General features: G+C 47.2%; 1 protein-coding gene across 2 annotated transcripts; it reads right to left on the bottom strand.

Moving 5' to 3' along the window:
• Window positions 1-6,502: 6,502 nt before the first annotated feature.
• CALML4 (calmodulin like 4) lies at window positions 6,503-16,781 on the bottom strand. Of its 2 annotated transcripts, XM_077473058.1 has the most exons (5): window positions 16,636-16,723; window positions 16,492-16,522; window positions 12,567-12,707; window positions 10,091-10,279; window positions 6,504-6,987 (listed from the first exon to the last, which is right to left on the bottom strand). In XM_077473058.1, the coding sequence occupies exons 1-5, from the start codon at window positions 16,636-16,638 to the stop codon at window positions 6,890-6,892; spliced, it is 462 nt and encodes a 153-aa protein (XP_077329184.1). In that variant the 5' UTR covers window positions 16,639-16,723; the 3' UTR covers window positions 6,504-6,889. The 2 variants fall into 2 exon arrangements, with proteins under 2 accessions (XP_077329185.1, XP_077329184.1); XM_077473059.1 differs by lacking the exon at window positions 16,492-16,522 and having other exon boundaries at window positions 6,503-6,987; window positions 16,636-16,781.
• Window positions 16,782-18,732: the final 1,951 nt, after the last annotated feature.

Here is an 18,732-nt window from a genome sequence, read left to right as displayed (position 1 = left end):
GTACAAACACAAAATGGCGGAAATGTTACCGCCGTCGCAGAGGGCTGTCAGAATGCAGCACTTCCAGGCCTTGCTTCGAGAAATGCTGCATTCTGCTTTTGCGTGCGCTGGCAGAGGAGCAATTCCCACTCCCAGAGAAGGATTTGCGGGTACCAATCCAACAGCGCCTGCAAGAAGAGGCCGGTTTGAAGATGTGTTGGTGACTTCGGATATGAGGTCATTCTTTCAGCCGACCCATCGACAGGTGTCATCCGGATCCAGCATCAGGGAACGCCTAGACCGTCAGGTGTCCGACTACATTGGGTTAACGGCCGATGTGGACGCTCTGAGGAGTGATGAACCCCTAGACTACTGGGTGGGCAGGCTTGACCTCTGGCCAGAGCTTGCCCAATTTGCAATCGAACTGTTGGCTTGCCCCTCATCCAGTGTCCTGTCCGAAAGGACGTTCAGCGCAGCAGGGGGGATTGTGACCGATAAGCGTACTCGCCTAGCTCACCACAGTGTTAACTACCTCACATTTCTAAAAATGAATGAGGCATGGATCTCGGAGGAATTCAACACATGTGATCAGTAGACCATGTATATGTCTATAAACAATTTTTGGAATCAAGCACACAGACCTTCTTAATTCATTTGGCTCACTTCCCTGACCCAAAAAAGCACACCGTACTATATGCCCCTACCCTCCTCTTTGAAGAGGTTGAGCGGTGTCATATTTCTACTGGGGCTGCTTATTATGAGGGGTTCCCACCATCCCTGTGCTGTGCTGACTTCCTCCTGGGTGTTCTTATTATGAGGGGCTCCCACCATCCCTGTGCTGTGCTGACTTCCTCCTGGGGGTTCTTATTATGAGGGGATCACACCATCCCTGTGCTGTGCTGACTTCCTCCTGGGGCTGCTTACGGTGCTGCTGTCAGCGCTGTATGTCACGGAGCTGCTGTCAGCGCTGTATGTCACGGAGCTGCTGTCAGCGCTGTATGTCACGGAGCTGCTGTCAGCGCTGTATGTCACGGTGCTGCTGTCAGCGCTGTATGTCACGGAGCTGCTGTCAGCGCTGTATGTCACGGAGCTGCTGTCAGTGCTGTATGTCACGGAGCTGCTGTCAGCGCTGTATGTCACGGAGCTGCTGTCAGCGCTGTATGTCACGGAGCTGCTGTCAGCGCTGTATGTCACGGTGCTGCTGTCAGCGCTGTATGTCACGGAGCTGCTGTCAGCGCTGTATGTCACGGAGCTGCTGTCAGCGCTGTATGTCACGGAGCTGCTGTCAGCGCTGTATGTCACGGAGCTGCTGTCAGCGCTGTATGTCACGGTGCTGATGTCAGTGCTCTGTATTACGGTGCTGCTGTCAGTGCTCTGTATCTCCTGCACCCTCTTGTTTGCCTACCCTGGTCCCTGACCTTCCCTCTCCTCCATTGCCTTCATTAGCTCCATAGTCCTGAATTGTCAGAACAATTTCCCAAATAAAAAAAAAATGCTTGTAGTTATCGATCCCAAATTCACCTCATACATGTATTATGCTATTGTCCAGGTGGTGGGACTACGTGCTACCCCCTAATAATTACCCCGTGGCCGCAAATTCGACCTAAAGGTTTGCGAAATTCGCCTCCCATTGAAGTCAATGGAGCCCGCGGCGAACGGTCGTTTTCGCGAACGTTTGTGTCCGTTCGCGTTTCGCGTTCGCGAAACGTCCCGTCGGAAGTTCGTCCATCACTAGAAACAAGATCTCTCAGTTTAGGGTAGAGGGTTAGGAGGAAGTTCAGGTACTTTTGGACTGTCAAAAATGGAAAGTCTTTATAGAAGGAATCCAGAGAATAACTGTTTCACAGCTGGATTTTCACAACCTCCGGATAGACCTCCTCTCACTAGGCCTAGCAGCCGGTGGGTTGTTAAGTAAAGTAAAGTCTCTGCCACAGACTTGAATGTGAAATACTTGAGAAAAGTCTCTGCCACAGACTTGAGCGTAACCGAGGGACATAGACAAATTTAGAGAACTATCATACGGTACCAGTATCTCTCAGCCGGTCCGGCGATACCGTATGAGTGTAGATCCATGAAATGTCCTTCAACTGAGCCTCCAGGCTCCTTCAGAGAAACCAGCCTTGTGCATGGCCTTCTCCTGAAGAGTCCTCCCCTGAGGTTTCTCCAGTTGCTGGTCCTCTCCTTAGATGAGACGGGTCCGGACCACCTTTGAACCCTCATGCCTCGATATCCATTCCGGCCTGTCCCTGCAGTTACTTTGCCTCGGGCTATCCAGCCCCGAGACTTGGAATTGCATGGATCCGCACCCCAGGCCAGGAGGGCCATGGGGGCTGGTCAGGATTACCAGGACCAACAGACAGAAAATCTCTTCTGGACCGGTACCCCGAAGCACGTGATGTCAGTACCTTAAATACCACCTCCCAGAGTGCACAGCAGGAGAACACTCCCGCTGGGCTGGTATCCGAGAAAACGTGGCACTCAATACACCCAGCTAAACTTCGTTCTACCACTTGCCGGCGGTGACAGCGACACCTGTGGCGAAGGAGAACTCAGTGCAATCCAGCCAGACCGGTACTGAAACCATAATTTAGCAAAATTAGCCCCAAAACCCAACTGTGGTTTCAGGAATATTAATTTTCAAAAACATATAGCGCATGCTCGTCAGGAGCCGGCGCTACACATGGATGAGGGAGTTTGAGGTGGAGGAACTTGACTGGCCTACACAGAGTCCTGACCTCAACCTGATAGAACACTTTTGGCATGAATTAGAGTGGAGACTGCGAGCCAGGCCTTTCTCATCCAACATCAGTGCCTGACCTCACAAATGCGCTTCTGGAAGAATGGTGATGAAACATTCCCATAGACACATCTCCTAAACCTTGTGGACGGCCTTCCCAGAAGAGTTGAAGCTGTTATAGCTGCAAAGGGCGGGGCCAACTCAATATTGAACCCTATGGACTAAGACTGGGATGCCATTAAAGTTCATGTGCGTGTAAAGGCAGGCGTCCCAATTGGTAATATAGTGTGTCTCTGACCGATTTAATTACCGCCAACACTAACTCCTTCTCTTGGAGTAAAGTTGAGATGGATTGGTTGCCATCGCTCCTCCAGGTGTCGGGATACCCAGCCAGCATGTCCTCCAATGAATGCAGAAGGAGTTCAAACGATTTTATTGTACTTTTTTTTTTTTTAAGCGAATAAGAATTTCAACCTTCTTCTTTTTTTATTTATTATACTTCTTAAAGTCATAAATTTGTCAAATACACTAATAGTCGCAGAACGGTAAAACAACCATTTTTTTTTTGTTGCAGGGTTGTACACAATTGGGCTGATTTACTAATGGAGTGGAGAACATTCGCTGGGCTCACTTTCAATGCCCAATTATGTGCAGATGAAAGAAATAAACAGGAATTTATTTCTTTTTTTTAATCATGATTGGATAATTGAAGTGAATTCAGTAGAATTCAGATTATTGAATGAAGAACTCTTTTAGTAATTTGATATAGATTCTAGTTGTGCCATAGATCCAGGGCCGTTTTTAAGGCAGGGCAAAAGGGGCAGCTGCCCTGGGCCCTATCATGGTTGTGGGGCCCAAAGCAGCTGCCTCATACTTGCCAACTATCCTGGTTTAATTTCCCTTGAGGTTTTAGTCCTGTGCTGTGTCCCAATATCTCAGCATGAAGTGCTGCTACTAATGCTTCCCAGCTCTGTTCTATTGTTGTGTAAAGATGACTCACCTGCAGACCCTGTATTTACATGTAAATTGCCGGCATTCATATGTAAATAGGGGCAGCTGATGGCATTCATATGCATATCATGTCCCCCTGAGGACATATCCACAGTAATCTCTAGCAACCAATCAACAAGCAGAAATCATGTGCTGTAACCTCTCGCAGCTATTCCGTGAGCTGTAATGTGTGCTGTAGCCTCTAGCAACCAGTTAGTGAGCAGTAATGATACAGTGTAACCTCTGGCAACCAACTGCAATGGCTGCCTGATCTGATTTTGAGTCTAGCTGCTATTTATTGTATGTCTCAGAGCAGGTGGAGAGCAAAACTGCATGGGGGGGCAAGAAAAGTTTTGCCCAGGGTCCAATCAATATTAAAGACAGCCCTGCATAGATCTATGAGAAAGGAGTTGCTGCCCACGATATACAATAGAACAATTTCCTCTACGGGACTTCGGAAGGCGGAAACTCCTTGACAATCAAAGTGTATTTGAAATTATAATCAGATTTTTATCAGAAAAAGTTAAAATCTGAATAAATTGACCTCAGTGAGGACAAATTCTCATGATACGAATATTGGAACCGGAACCAAAACTTTTCTTTATAATAAAAACTTTCCTGGTCACTTTCTAATGAAAAATGACAATGAGGGTTTTGATATTTTAGTCTTTAATTATTACCGTATTACATATATATATGCAGAAATTTATAGCAAACCGGTATTAGCTTACAACACCTCACTGTAGGCATACTAATAAGCAGGGATTTTTTTTTTTACAGCAGGAACGCAACAGTAGATCCCTCCCAGCAACAATAGACTCTATTGTTGCTGGAGATCTATGGTTGCTTGGAGGGATCTACTGTTGGGGTGGGGTCTATTATTTTTGGAGGTCTATTGTTGCTTGGAGGGATCTACTGTTGGGGTGGGGTCTATTATTTCTGGAGATCTATTGTTGCTTGGAGGGATCTACCATTGAGGGAGCGGTCTCTTGTTGCTGAAGGTCAGTTGTCGCGGGGAGGGATCTACTGTTGAGGGAGGGGTCTATTGTTGCTGGGCTGGATCTATTGGTGTTGGCTGCAGGGAATCTATTTTACTGCTTTTCTTGTTATCATTAAGAAATTCCATACAAATTATTGAGCACCACAAAATGATTGGTTTTGTTTTCTCTAATAGGAGCAGTACTAGGAGGTAGCGGGTGGAACCAAGGGAAGGTGCTCGGAGGTGGGTAGGGGGTGGAATCAAGGGAAGGTGCTCGGGGATGGGTAGGGGTGGAACCAAAGGAAGGTGCTTGGAGGTGGGTAGGGGGTGGAATCAAGGAAAGGTGCTCGCCGGTGGGTAGGGGTGGAGCAAAGGGACAGTGCTCGGAGGTGGATAGGGGGTGGGACCAAAGGAAGGTGCTTGGAGGTGGGTAGGGGTGGAACCAAAGGAAGGTGCTTGGAGGTGGGTAGGGGTGGAACTAAGGGAAGGTGCTTGGAGGTGGGACCAAGGGAAATGCTTGGGAGGTGGGTAGGGGTGGAACCAAGGGAAGGTGCCCAGAGGTGGAACCAAGGGAAGGTGCTTGGAGGTGGGTAGGGGTGGAATCAAGGGAAGGTACTCGGAGGTGGGTAGGGGTGGAACCAAAGGAAGGTGCTCGGAGGTGGGTAGGGGGTGGAACCAAGGGAAGGTGCTCAGAGGTGGAACCAAGGGAAGGTGCTTGGAGGTGGGTAGGGGGTGGAACCAAGGGTAGGTGCTTGGGGATGGAGCCAAGGGAAGGTGCTCAGAGGTGGGTAGGGAGTGGAACCAAGGGAAGGTGCTCAGGGATGTAACCAAGGGAAGGTGCCTGCAGGTGGGTAGGGGGTGGAACCAAGGGAAGGTGCTCGGAGGTGGGTAGGGGGTGGAACCAAAGGAAGGTGCTTGGAGGTGGGTAGGGGTGGAACCAAAGGAAGGTGCTTGGAGGTGGGTAGGGGTGGAACTAAGGGTAGGTGCTTGGGAATGGAACCAGGGGAAGGTGCTCAGAGGTGGGTAGGGAGTGGAACCAAGGGAAGGTGCTCAGGGATGGAACCAAGGAAAGGTGCTCGCCGGTGGGTAGGGGTGGAGCAAAGGGACAGTGCTCGGAGGTGGATAGGGGGTGGGACCAAAGGAAGGTGCTTGGAAGTGGGTAGGGGTGGAACCAAAGGAAGGTGCTTGGAGGTGGGTAGGGGTGGAACTAAGGGAAGGTGCTTGGAGGTGGAACCAAGGGAAGGTGCTTGGAGGTGGGTAGGGGTGGAATCAAGGGAAGGTACTCGGAGGTGGGTAGGGGTGGAACCAAAGGAAGGTGCTCGGAGGTGGGTAGGGGGTGGAACCAAGGGAAGGTGCCCAGAGGTGGAACCAAGGGAAGGTGCTTGGAGGTGGGTAGGGGTGGAATCAAGGGAAGGTACTCGGAGGTGGGTAGGGGTGGAACCAAAGGAAGGTGCTCGGAGGTGGGTAGGGGGTGGAACCAAGGGAAGGTGCTCAGAGGTGGAACCAAGGGAAGGTGCTTGGAGGTGGGTAGGGGGTGGAACCAAGGGTAGGTGCTTGGGGATGGAGCCAAGGGAAGGTGCTCAGAGGTGGGTAGGGAGTGGAACCAAGGGAAGGTGCTCAGGGATGTAACCAAGGGAAGGTGCCTGCAGGTGGGTAGGGGGTGGAACCAAGGGAAGGTGCTCGGAGGTGGGTAGGGGGTGGAACCAAAGGAAGGTGCTTGGAGGTGGGTAGGGGTGGAACCAAAGGAAGGTGCTTGGAGGTGGGTAGGGGTGGAACTAAGGGTAGGTGCTTGGGAATGGAACCAGGGGAAGGTGCTCAGAGGTGGGTAGGGAGTGGAACCAAGGGAAGGTGCTCAGGGATGGAACCAAGGGAAGGTGCCCGCAGGTGGGAAGGGGGTGGAACCAAGGGAAGGTGCTCAGAGGTGGGTAGGGGGTGAAACCAAAGGAAGGTCCTCGGAGGTGGGTAGGGGGTGGAACCAAGGGAAGGTGCTCAGAGGTGGGTACGGGATGGAGCCAAAGGAAGGTGCTCAGAGCTGGGTAGGGGGTGGAACCAAGGGGAGGTGCTCGGAGGTTGGTAGGGGGTGGAGAAAGAGGGGGAAAAAAGCCCTGCTAATAAGAGATGCTGATTATCAATGACTGTCATGCACTGTGTGGTTGAGAACTTCGTAATGTGGAAAAAAAACATGAACTAAAACGCTCAGCGATTTAATAGTCAGGCATCGGGAGTGTGATCTTCCGGACGAAGGCCTCATATTTCACCATCCCATTGGGGGTCACCTCAACATCTCGGAAAAGATCGTTAACTGCAAAAAGATAAACCTGTTAATATCTCCATCAACACGTGAGATCCATCCGTGTCCATGAGCCCATGCACATGAGCACCGGGGCTTCTGGAACTTCATTTTACTATAGTTTATCTAAAAAAACAAAAACAAAAAAAAACAACACTTTTTTAACCCCTTCCTGTGCGCTCTAGTGTTTAAATAGTTCATGCCTGGGGGGCGGGAAGGATTGGCGATCATGTCACCGCTGTCACAGTGGTCACATGATCAGAAGCTGGTCCCGCTTCTGAAAGAAAAAGCCTGAAGAACAAAAAACGAATGCAGCCATCACATCGATGGACTAGCAAGCTTAAATTCATTACAATTTGTTCTTGGGTTTAGATGCATTTTATTGTTTTAACCCTTTTACTGCCACAACAGTAAAAATATACTGATTCCCGCTGCTGGGATACACAGCTGCATGCAGATACAGTGAATAAGGAAAGTATTCACATCGCTTTACTTTTTCCACATGTTACAGCCTTAGTCCAAAATGGATTAAAATAATTTTTCCCTAAAATTCTACAAACAATACCCCATAATGACACAGTGAAATGAGTTTGTTTGAAATCTTTGCAACTGTAGTAAAAAAAAAAATATATATATTATATATATTAATTATATATATATATATATATCCCAAATACAGAAGTATCACAGCCTTTGCCATGATGCTCATTATTGATCTCAGGTGTCTCCTGTTTCCACTGATCATCCTTCAGATGTTTCTACAACTTGGTTGGAGTCACCTGTGGTACATTTAGTTGATTGGACATGATTTGGAAAAGCACACACTTAGAAGGTCCCACAGGTAACAGTGCATGTCAGAGCACAAACCAAGCCATGAAGTCCAAGGAATTGTCTGCAGACCTCCGAGACAGGATTGTATGGAGGCACAGATCGGGGGAAGGGTGCAGAAACATTTCTTCAGCATTGAAGATCCCAATGAGCACAGTGGCCTCCATCATCTGTAAATGGAAGAAGTTTGGAATCACCAGGACTCTTCCTAGAGCGGGCCGTCCGGCCAAACTGAGTGATCGGGGGAGAAGGGCCTTAGTCAGGGAGGTGACCAAGAACCCGAAGGTCACTCTGACAGAGCTCCAGTGTTTCTCTGTGGAGAGAGGAGAACCTTCCAGAAGAACGACCATCTCTGCAGCTCTCCACCAATCAGGCCTGTATGGTAGAATGGCCAGACGGAAGCCACTTCTCATAAAAAAAGGCACATGACAGCCGGCCTGGAGTTTGCCAAAAAAGGCACCTAAAGGACTCTCAGGCTATAAGAAAATGGTCTGATGAAACAAAGATTGAACCATTTGGCCTGAATGGCAAGCATCATGTCTGGAAGAAACCAGGCCCCGCTCATCACCTGGCCAATACCATCCCTACAGTAAAGCATGGTGGTGGCAGCATCATGCTGTGGGAAGGTTTTTCAGCAGATGACGTCTTTGAAGACGAAACACGTCGGAACTCTACTGCAGCCGTGTTTTTATTGAAAAAAGCGCTTGATTCATTGTATACATGTGAGTTCATTACCCTTATTTTTATTAAATTTTCTTTTAAAACGGAATTACGCTATTTTGGCTCCCATTTCCTTTTGCATGTGTTCGACAATGTGAGCTGGATTACATTGCTGGAGATATTTCATTGCCCAGTACTCGAATGGAATAGTTTTATTTGAAAGTTCACTGGAGAGTCTATCTTCGAAAAATCTGCATAAAAGTGCATAAGCCTTTGAGATCCTTCGAATGTATATTCGTTTGGATCCAGTATATCTGGTAAGCCTACATCGTGATTGGTGATGGGAACATCACGTGGTGTTTGCATGCCTCTTTTATACAGAGAAGGTGGACGGTGATTTCTACTTCACATGTTGTGGATTGGATCATTATTTATAAGAGACTTTGTACCTCTTTTTTGGACTTTTTTTTTTTGCATCACTTTATATTTTATATATATATATTTTTTATACACTTGTGCACACATGGTGTATTTTGATGAGTATTATTTTTTCACATGAATGTTATGTAATCTTGTTTTGACATTTATATAATACTGTGAGAAGATCGATGGGTTGTATATAAGGTCACCTTTCTTTCTTAGCTCTACACTAGTGTTTAACATTTAGAACTGGGAGACTAGTCAGGATCGAGTGAAAGGTGAATGCAGCAATGTACAGACACATCCTTGATGAAAACCTGCTCCAGAACGCTCTGGACTTCAGACTGGGGAGAAGGTTCATCTTCCAACAGGACAATGACCCTCAGCACCCAGCCAAGATAACAAAGGAGTGGCTACGGGACGACTCTGTGAATGTCCTTGAGTGGTCCAGCCAGAGCCCAGACTTGAACCCGATTGAACATCTCCGGAGGGATCTGAAAATGGCTGTTCACCGACACTCCCCATCCAACCTGATGGAGCTTGCGAGGTCCTGCAAAGAAGAATGGGAGAAACTGCCCAAAAAAATAGGTGTGCCGAGCTTGTAGCCTCATACTCACCAAGACTGGAGGCTATAATTGGTGCCAAAGGTGCTTCACCAAAGTATTGAGCAAAGGCCGTGATACTTGTGTACATGGGATTTTCTTCCTTTTTTTATTTTTAATACATTTGCAGAGATTTCAAACAAACTTATTTCATGTTGTCATTATGGGGGACTATTTGTAGAATTTTGAGGAAAATAATAAATTTAATGCATTTTGGAATAAGGCCGTAACATAGCTGGAAAAAAGTGAAGCACTGAGAATACTTTCCGGGTTGCACTGCACAGTTTCCTTTCCTCTTTGGACTGGTTGTTACAACAGAACTGGTGTGAGATTGGTGTGGGGGGTGGGGATTATAGCTCCTGTGGGGCTGGCCTTCAGTTTCTATAAGCCTAGCGTCCTTTTCTCCAATAGGTGGCAGTATAACCCTTGGCTGTGTTTGAGTAATAAAGTTGTGTTGTTTAATAGCCTCTGAAAAAAGCATTTTATTGTAAATAGAAAAATCCAATTTTTTTTTTTTTTGCACCCTTTGATAAACACCAAAAACAAGGCTACTGGGGTAAAAAAAATTAAAAATAAATAAATAAAAAAAGTTTAATACAACTCACCTTCCTCAGGGGTTAACTTCTCACCCATCTGGGTAAGCTTGGCCTTGAGCTCAGCCAATGGAATTAATCCATTCTTTTGCCGGTCAGTCATTAACATGGCTACCATGATCTCATTTTCTGGGTCTTCCTGCATTTGTTGGCGGTACATGATGGTCAAAAATGTGGAGAAATCCACCTCCTCATCTTTGGCTGTAGAAAACAAGGAAATGACACCAAAATAACCATAATGCGTGGTCAGCTTATCTCTAGATTTCCTGGTCGTTTTACTTGATGGTAAAGAGAGCCACATCTTTGGAGATCCAAAAGCAACGGTAGATGGCAATGGACTCCCAGGCACCCAAACATGCCGGGTTTGTTGCGCCGTACTTCCTACCACGGACACAGACAACAATAAAAACCCAACCCTTCTCTGGGCACTGGACTTGGAAGCAGGTAAATGTTCTCAGATAAAAATGGCTTGCTTTAGAGTTACTTTGGCTTTCACAGTGACTTGTATGGGGAAGAAAAACAATTGAGATGCAAATGCTGAGCTTGAGTCCTGTAGGAACCCATGGGAACGGCGTTCCTGTACTTTTTCCACAGCAGGAACGCCGATCCCGTTAGCAGCAGGGCCGGACTGGCTTACCGGGATACCCATCATTGCAGACTCAACGATGGGTCTGCCAGGAAATGATGGGCCTATCGGGAAATTTCCCGGTATCCCGGTAAGCCTGTCCAGCCCTCCTGCTGTGGAAAATGTACAGGAACGCCGTTCCCATATGTTCCTGCAGGACTTATGCCCTGCATTTGCATCTCAACTGTCTCTCTTCCCCATACAAGTCACTGTGAAAGCCAAAGTAACTCAAAAGCAAGCCATTTTCATCTGAGAACATTTACCTGCTTCCAAGTCCATGCGGCTGCTTTGTGCTGTGGCTGCAGCGGCTCCCAGGGCCAATCCTGGAAGGCTCAGGTGCAGAGTCCTCCCCTCCCTCCCTCCTCCACCTTTTGTGTACCTCACATACTGCAATGTTTCCGCGGCCAGCCATTGTAACAAAGTCCCGCCTCCTAGACCGGCTCCTGTGATAGACATCACACCGATTCAATTTCCTGGCATTGGATCAGTGTTCCGTCGATCACAGGAGCCGCCGCCATTATAGGAGGCGGGACTCTGTTACAGCGGCCAGCCGCCAAACATTGCAGACCCATGCTTTGTGACATAGCAGGAGATCTGTGCTGTGTATAATCCAGGCACAGGTGAGTTTGCAATGATGGGCACAGGTGAGTCTGCATTTGATGGGCACAGTGAGGCTGCAATGATGGACACAGTGAGGCTGCAATGATGGACACAGTGAGGCTGCATTTGATGGGTACAGTCAGTCTGCAATGATGGGCACAGTAAGCCGGTTTTTGATGGGCGTGGTGAGGCTGAATTTGATGGTCACAGTGAGGCTGCAATGATGGGCACAGATAGGTTGCACTGATGGGCACAGTGAGCCTACATTTGATGGGCACAGTGAGGCTGCATTTGATGGGCACAATGAGCCTACAATGATGGGCACAATGAGGCTGCATTTGATGGGCACAGTGAGGCTGCATTTGATGGGCACAGTGAGTCTGCAATGATGGGCACAGTAAGCCAGTTTTTGATGGCCGCATTGAGGCTGCATTTGATGGTCACAGTGAGGCTGCAGTAATGGGCACAGTGAGGCTGCATTTGATGGGCACAATGATGCTGCAATGATGGGCAAAGAGTGTCTGCAATGATGGGCACAGGTGAGTCTGCATTTGATGGCACAGCGAGGCTGCAATGAGGGGCACGGTGAGGCTGTATTTAATGGTCACAGTGAGCCTGCAATAATGGGCACAGTGAGGCTGCATTTGATGGGCACAGTGAGTCTACAACGATGAGCACAGGTAGGTTGCATTGATGGGCACAGTGAGGCTGCATTTGATGGGCACAGTGAGTCTGCAATGATGGGCACAGTAAGCCAGTTTTTGATGGCCGCATTGAGGCTGCATTTGATGGTCACAGTGAGGCTGCAGTAATGGGCACAGTGAGGCTGCATTTGATGGGCACAATGATGCTGCAATGATGGGCAAAGAGTGTCTGCAATGATGGGCACAGGTGAGTCTGCATTTGATGGCACAGTGAGGCTGCAATGAGGGGCACGGTGAGGCTGTATTTAATGGTCACAGTGAGCCTGCAATAATGGGCACAGTGAGGCTGCATTTGATGGGCACAGTGAGTCTACAACGATGAGCACAAGTAGGTTGCATTGATGGGCACAGTGAGGCTGCATTGATGGGCACAGTGAGGGGAATCTTGAGTTCCCACACTTTTTTCCCCCGGACTTGACCCCTGTGCAAATGCCGTGTCCATGTGTCCCAAGTCAGCAGGTCAGTTCCATCCGATATTTTTTATCTCACCTCCTTCGATGGGGTAATAAGGACTCTGTATTTATTAAAGAATAGGGTTTGCTTTCTCACTGGTACATACCGATTTTTTGAATCTGCAGATGGCGACTGATTTCACTGGGGGTGGGACATGTTCCCAGACAGCGCATGACAGTCATCAGGTCTCCTGTGAGAATCTTGCCTCTTCCCTTCTTATCGTACAGGGAAAAACATTCTTTGAATTCTGTGTTTGGGAAATACAGGAAATAAATGTTAGTGGTTCTAGTAATTCGTGTATTTGAACTCTAAATCCACCTTTCTGAGACTTTTCAACACATAGGAACCCTTGAAATAACTTTTTACGGTCTCAGGGATCCCCTTCTAAAAATGACTCCATCTACACCTCATGATACACTATATTACCAGAAGTATTGGGACGCCTGCCTTTACACGCACATGAACATTCATGTCATCCCAATCTTAGTCCGTAGGGTTCAATATTGAGTTAGCCCACCCTTTGCAGCTACAACACCTTCAACTCTTCTGGAAAGGAGTGTATCTATGGGAATGTTTGACCATTCTTCCAGAAGCGCATTTGTGAGGTCAGGCACTGATGTTGGAAGAGAAGGCCTGGCTTGCAGTCTCCGCTCTAATTCACCCCAAAGGTGTTCTAACAGGTTGACGTCAGGACTCTGTACAGGACAGTAAAGTTCCCCCACCCCAAACCTGCTCATCTGTATCTTTACGGACCTTTCTTTGTGCACTGGTGGGCAGTCATGTTGGAATAGGAAGGAGACATCCTCAAACTGTTCCCACAAAGTTGAGAGCCTGAAATTGTCCAAAATGTCTTGGTGTACTGACGCCTTAAGAGGTCCCTTCACTGGAACTAAGGGGCCAAGCCCAACCCCTGAAAAACACCCCCACACATCATAATCCCCCCTCCACCAAATGATTTGGACCACTGCACAAAGCAAGGTCCCTAAAAGACATGGATGAGCGAGTTTGGGGTGGAGGAACTTGACTGGCCTGTACAGAGTCCTGACCTCAACCTGATCTAATTCATGCCAAAGGTGTTCTATCAGGTTGAGGTCAGGACTCTGTGCAGGCCAGTCAAGTTCCTCCACCCCAAACTCTCTCATCCATGTCTTTTAGGGACCTTGCTTTGTGCACTGGTCCAAATCATTTGGTGGAGGGGGGATTATGGTGTGGGAGTTGTTTTTCAGGGGTTGGGCTTGGCCCCTTAGTTCCAGTGAAGGGACCTCTTAAGGCGTCAGCATACCAAGACATTTTGGACAATTTCAGGCTCTTAACTTTGTGGGAACAGTTTGAGGATGTCTCCTTCCTATTCCAACATGACTGCCCACCAGTGCACAAAGAAAGGTCCGTAAAGATACAGATGAGTAGGTTTGGGGTGGGGGAACTTTACAGATGTCCTGTACAGAGTCCTGACGTCAACCTGTTAGAACACCTTTGGGGTGAATTAGAGCGGAGACTGTGAGCCAGGCCTTCTCATCCAACATCAGTGTCTGACCTCACAAATGCGCTTCTGGAAGAATGGTGAAACATCCCCATAGACACATCTCCTAAACCTTGTGGACGGCCTTCCCAGAAGAGGTGAAGGTGTTATAGCTGCAAAGGGCGGAGCCAACTCAATATTGAACCCTACGGACTAAGACAGGGATGCCATTAAAGTTCATGAGTGTGTAAAGGCAGGCGTCCCAATACTTTTGACAATATAGTGTATATGGTATCGCTGCGATCGTCAGGAGCAGGTGAATTTATTTTGGGTTGTTCTTTGGTGGTATGCCATGGTAATAGCAAGAAATCTAACGTTACATTTAAAAAAAAAAATAAATAAAAATTTCACTAGTTTGAGCCAGTTTTCCTTTGATATTAAAATAAATTCCGGAAATATAATTTACCACCAAAATTAAGCCCAATTCTTCTTTAATAAAAACAAAAACAAAAAAAAAAAACGATATAATCCATCTAACATACAAAGTACTGAAACTGGAGACCTCCCCCAATGGTCACCAGAGAGCAAAAGAGGAAACGGACGATCTCGCTACCCAAACACTGAATAAACAATTGAAAAAAGTATATTTTTATTAATACATTATTTATAAGTAGTGTCCGGACACAAAAATTAAAATATCAATTTATATATTAATAAAATATTAACCTTTTTGTATCTGGACACTACTATTTTTAAATAATGTATTAATAAAAATATACTTTTTTTTTTTTTTTAAATGATTTATTCAGTGTTTGGGTAGCGGGTCCATTTCCTCTTTTGTTCTCTGGTGACCATTGGGGGGGGGGAGGGGGGAGGTCTCCGGTTTCAGTTCATTGTCATAACAGGATGGTGGTACCCCCTTCTTTCTTAACCTCTTGCTGACCGGGCACTTCTACCCCCCTCCTGCCCAGACCAATTTTCAGCTTTCAGCGCTGTCGTACTTTGAATGACAATTGCGCGGTCATACATCACTGTACTCAAATTACAATTTTTATCATTTTTTCCCCACAAATAGAGCTTTCTTTTGGCGGTATTTGATCACCTCTACGGTTTTTATTTTTTGTCAAAATTTTTTTTTAAAAAGACCGATTAAAAAAAAAAAAAAAAAATGATATTTTGTTATAACATTTTGCAGACAGGTCGTTTTTCTCCTTCATTGATGTGCGCTGATGAAGTGGCATGGATGGGCACTGATGGGTGGCAATAATGGGCACTGATCGGCACTGGTTGGTTACTCTGATAGGCAGCACTGCGAAGTGGCACTGATTGGCACCACTGGTGGGCATTGATAGATGGCACTTGTGGGGATTGATAGGTGGCACTCGTGGGCATTGATAGGTGGCACTGGTGGGTATTGATAGGTGGCACTCGTGGGCATTGATAGGTGGCACTGGTGGGTATTGATAGGTGGCATTCATGGCCATTGATAGGTGGCACTTGTGGGCATTGATAGGTGGCACTTGTGGGCATTGATAGGTGGCACTCATGGGCATTGATAGGTGGCACTCATGGGCATTGATAGGTGGCACTTGTGGGTATTGATAGGTGGCACTCATGGGCATTGATAAGTGGCACTCATGGGCATTGATAAGTGGCACTCAGTGGCATTGATAGGTGGCACTGGTGGGCATTGATAGGTGGCACTCAGTGGCATTGATAGGTGGCACTGGTGGGCATTGATAGGTGGCACTGGTGGGCATTGATAGGTGGCATTAATGGGCATTGATAGGTGGCACTGGTGGGCATTGATAGGTGGCATTCATGGGCATTGATAGGTGGTACTGGTGGGCATTGATAGGTGGCATTCATGGGCATTGATAGGTGGCACTGGTGGGCATTGATAGGTGGCACTCATGGGCATTGATAGGTGCCACTCATGGACATTGATAGGTGGCACTGGTGGGCATTGATAGGTGGCACTGGTGGGCACTGGCGGGGGGTACTGGTGGGCACAGATGAGGCATAGTTGCCTCTTCGGGACCGATGTCCCTGGCACATAAGCCGGTGATCGACTTTTTTCTCTCCTCGTGCTGTCAGCGTGAGGAGAAAAAAAAATAATTACCGAGCTTTTCTTTACATCATGTGATCAGCTGTCATTGACTGCCAGCTTATCACGTGGTAAGGGACCAGGATCGGCCCCTTACTTGGATCTGTGATCACCCGGGTCTCGGGGACTCGGTGATCACAGTGTGCCATGACATGACGGGCTCCCGGAAATTCAGGTCCGCACCGTGCCCGCCATTTGGCTATAGCGCGTGACGCCAAGTGGTTAAATGACTTGATTTGAGGCCTCGCTATTTATTTCTAATATACAAAGTAGCTGTGCGATGATATGTAGCGTTGTACCAACACACGTCAAAGTTGCAAAACTCAATCCAGGCATTCAGATTCGTTTTTAATGTGGTCATGAAGGGGTTAATCAATATATAACATACGCCCAGTTATTGATTTAGTGGATGTCTATCTATGATCAATACACAGCACACACACTCCAATCATGTACATTTCTTACTTTGAATGTCATCCTGAGACAGGAACTTGGTCTGCAGGGATCACAATACGGATGTTAGTACAATGTACACAACACACAGGACAATTCGTTTTGTTGAAATCGGGGAAAATCGGGTGTATTTCTGTGGTGGATGGAAGGACTCACCATGTCACCTCGGAGATGTGCCGCTGCTGCTTCCTGCTTCGTGTCCGATGCCAAAGTCCATCCAGGAAGACGGGGAACGTCCTGCCATGATTATTCGATTGTCATGGAGACTCTGGTTCAGATTCCGCCACCTGCAGGGTCTTATTACCGTCATAAAGCGCCCGTCACATAAGACTTCGTTCTCATAAAGTATTTATAGGCTTCGGGCTGAGCGACCCGCCCAACCGCCATTCCTCTATTCTCATACATACAAACACAGCGTCATCAATACCGTATTATCCGCGCCGCAGAAGATGTAATCTGCAACCTTCGTGTGTTTGTTTTTTTTTGTGCACGCTCCGAAAAAACTATTTCCCATCGCATGAACGTACAAATGCGTTTTTTTTTCCCCCGCAACACGCACAGGGCAACCCAATCACTACAGGGGGGCTCTCCTATGCACACCGAACACCCTCCCCACATCTTTTAGGCCCCGTCCACCCTTGTGCGAATTTGAATGCAACATGGGATGGGTGCGACTTGGATGCAACATTGGCTTTGACCAATGATAATGGACAACTGTCGCATGTATAACATTTAGGTGCGACTTTAGAGGGTTTTACATTGCAGTCTATGGCACTACGAAAGTTGGACCAAAAGCAGCACAGGAACCTTTTTTTTTTTTAAAGCTGCTGCGACTTTAACCGCTTGCCGACCAGCCGCCGCAGTTGCAACATGGCTTGGCTGGGCGAATCGCCGTCGTGTTACATTGCTTCTATTTGTGGCCACTAGGGGCGCACGTGTGCACCCGCTGCTCGCCCCTGGAGCCAATGCGAGAGCCAGGCAGTCGCGATGACCGCCGTGCTCCCGGGATCGCTCGTGACATGGTGAGAACCGGGATCTGTGTGTGTAAACACACACAGATCCCGGTCCTCTGAGAGGGAAGAGACAGATAGTGTGTTCATACAAAGCACGGACACCGATCTCTCTCTTTCCCTAGCAACTCCCATCCCCCCTTCAGTTAGAACACTCACTAGGGAACACAGTTAACCCCCTTGATCGCCCCCTAGTGTTTAACCCCCTTCCCTGCCACTGTCATTTACACAGTAATCAGTGCATTTTTATAGCACTGATTGTTGTATAAATGACAATGGTCCCAAAATAGTGTCAAAAGTGTCCAATGTGTCCGCCGTAATGTCGCAGTCCCGATAAAAATCGCAGATCGCTGCCATTCCTAGGAAAAAAATTATAATAATAATAAAAATGCTATAAATCTATCCCTTATTTAGTAGACAGTATAAGTTTTACGCAAACTAATCAATATACGCTAAGCACGGTCGGACATTCCGACAGAAAATATCCAATCGGACCGCGTTGACGTGGGCTCCATCTGACTTTTTCCGTCAGAATGTCCGACCGACAAAGTTCGAGAGCTGGATATAAAAATTTTCCGACAACATGATCCGATCGGAACTTTGTCCGTTCGTTTGTAGAGAATTCCGATTGGACAAAGTGCCACGCATGCTCAGATCAAATTACGAGACCAAAGCTATTGGCTACTAGCCTGAATGTAGTCCCGTCGTAATGAAATAACGTCACCACGTTTCCGAACGATCTGATTTTTCCGACAACTTTGTCCGACCGTGTGTATGCAACACCAGTTTCGGACAAAATTCGTCGGAAAAAATGTGGCGGATTTTGTGGTCGGAATGTCTGGACCATGTGTACGGGGGACTTATTGTGATTTTTATTGCCAAAAATATGTAAAAGAATACGTTTCGGCCTAAACTGAGGAAAAATTCACTTTAAAAAAAAAAAATGGGGATATTTACAAAAAAAGTACAGTTTCTCTTTAAACGCAAGAACTGACTGTAGGGAATGCTATCCAACAAAGGTTGTGGATGTGCGCTGGTAGCACGGAGTGTCGTATTGCTGGCAGACGACTTGCGATGCAGAGAGGAATGTAATGCCCCGTCAATGTCGACATGGAGTTGTAAGTCCAAAAAGTTAATCTTGGACTGACTACATTCAAAAGTAAAATTCTAATTGTAGGCGTGGATGGACAGTGAGTCTATCAGCTGTAAGAGTTCATCTCGAGTACTGGACCACAAAGTAAGA

The sequence above is a fragment of the Lithobates pipiens genome, unplaced genomic scaffold (genome assembly GCF_037356315.1).
Source record: "Lithobates pipiens isolate NorthernLeopardFrog02 unplaced genomic scaffold, aLitPip1_a1.2 Scaffold_8, whole genome shotgun sequence".
Taxonomy (NCBI): Eukaryota; Metazoa; Chordata; class Amphibia; order Anura; family Ranidae; genus Lithobates; species Lithobates pipiens.
The sequence above is the reverse complement of the archived record's forward strand: the minus strand, read 5'-3'. Positions and strand labels throughout refer to the sequence as shown.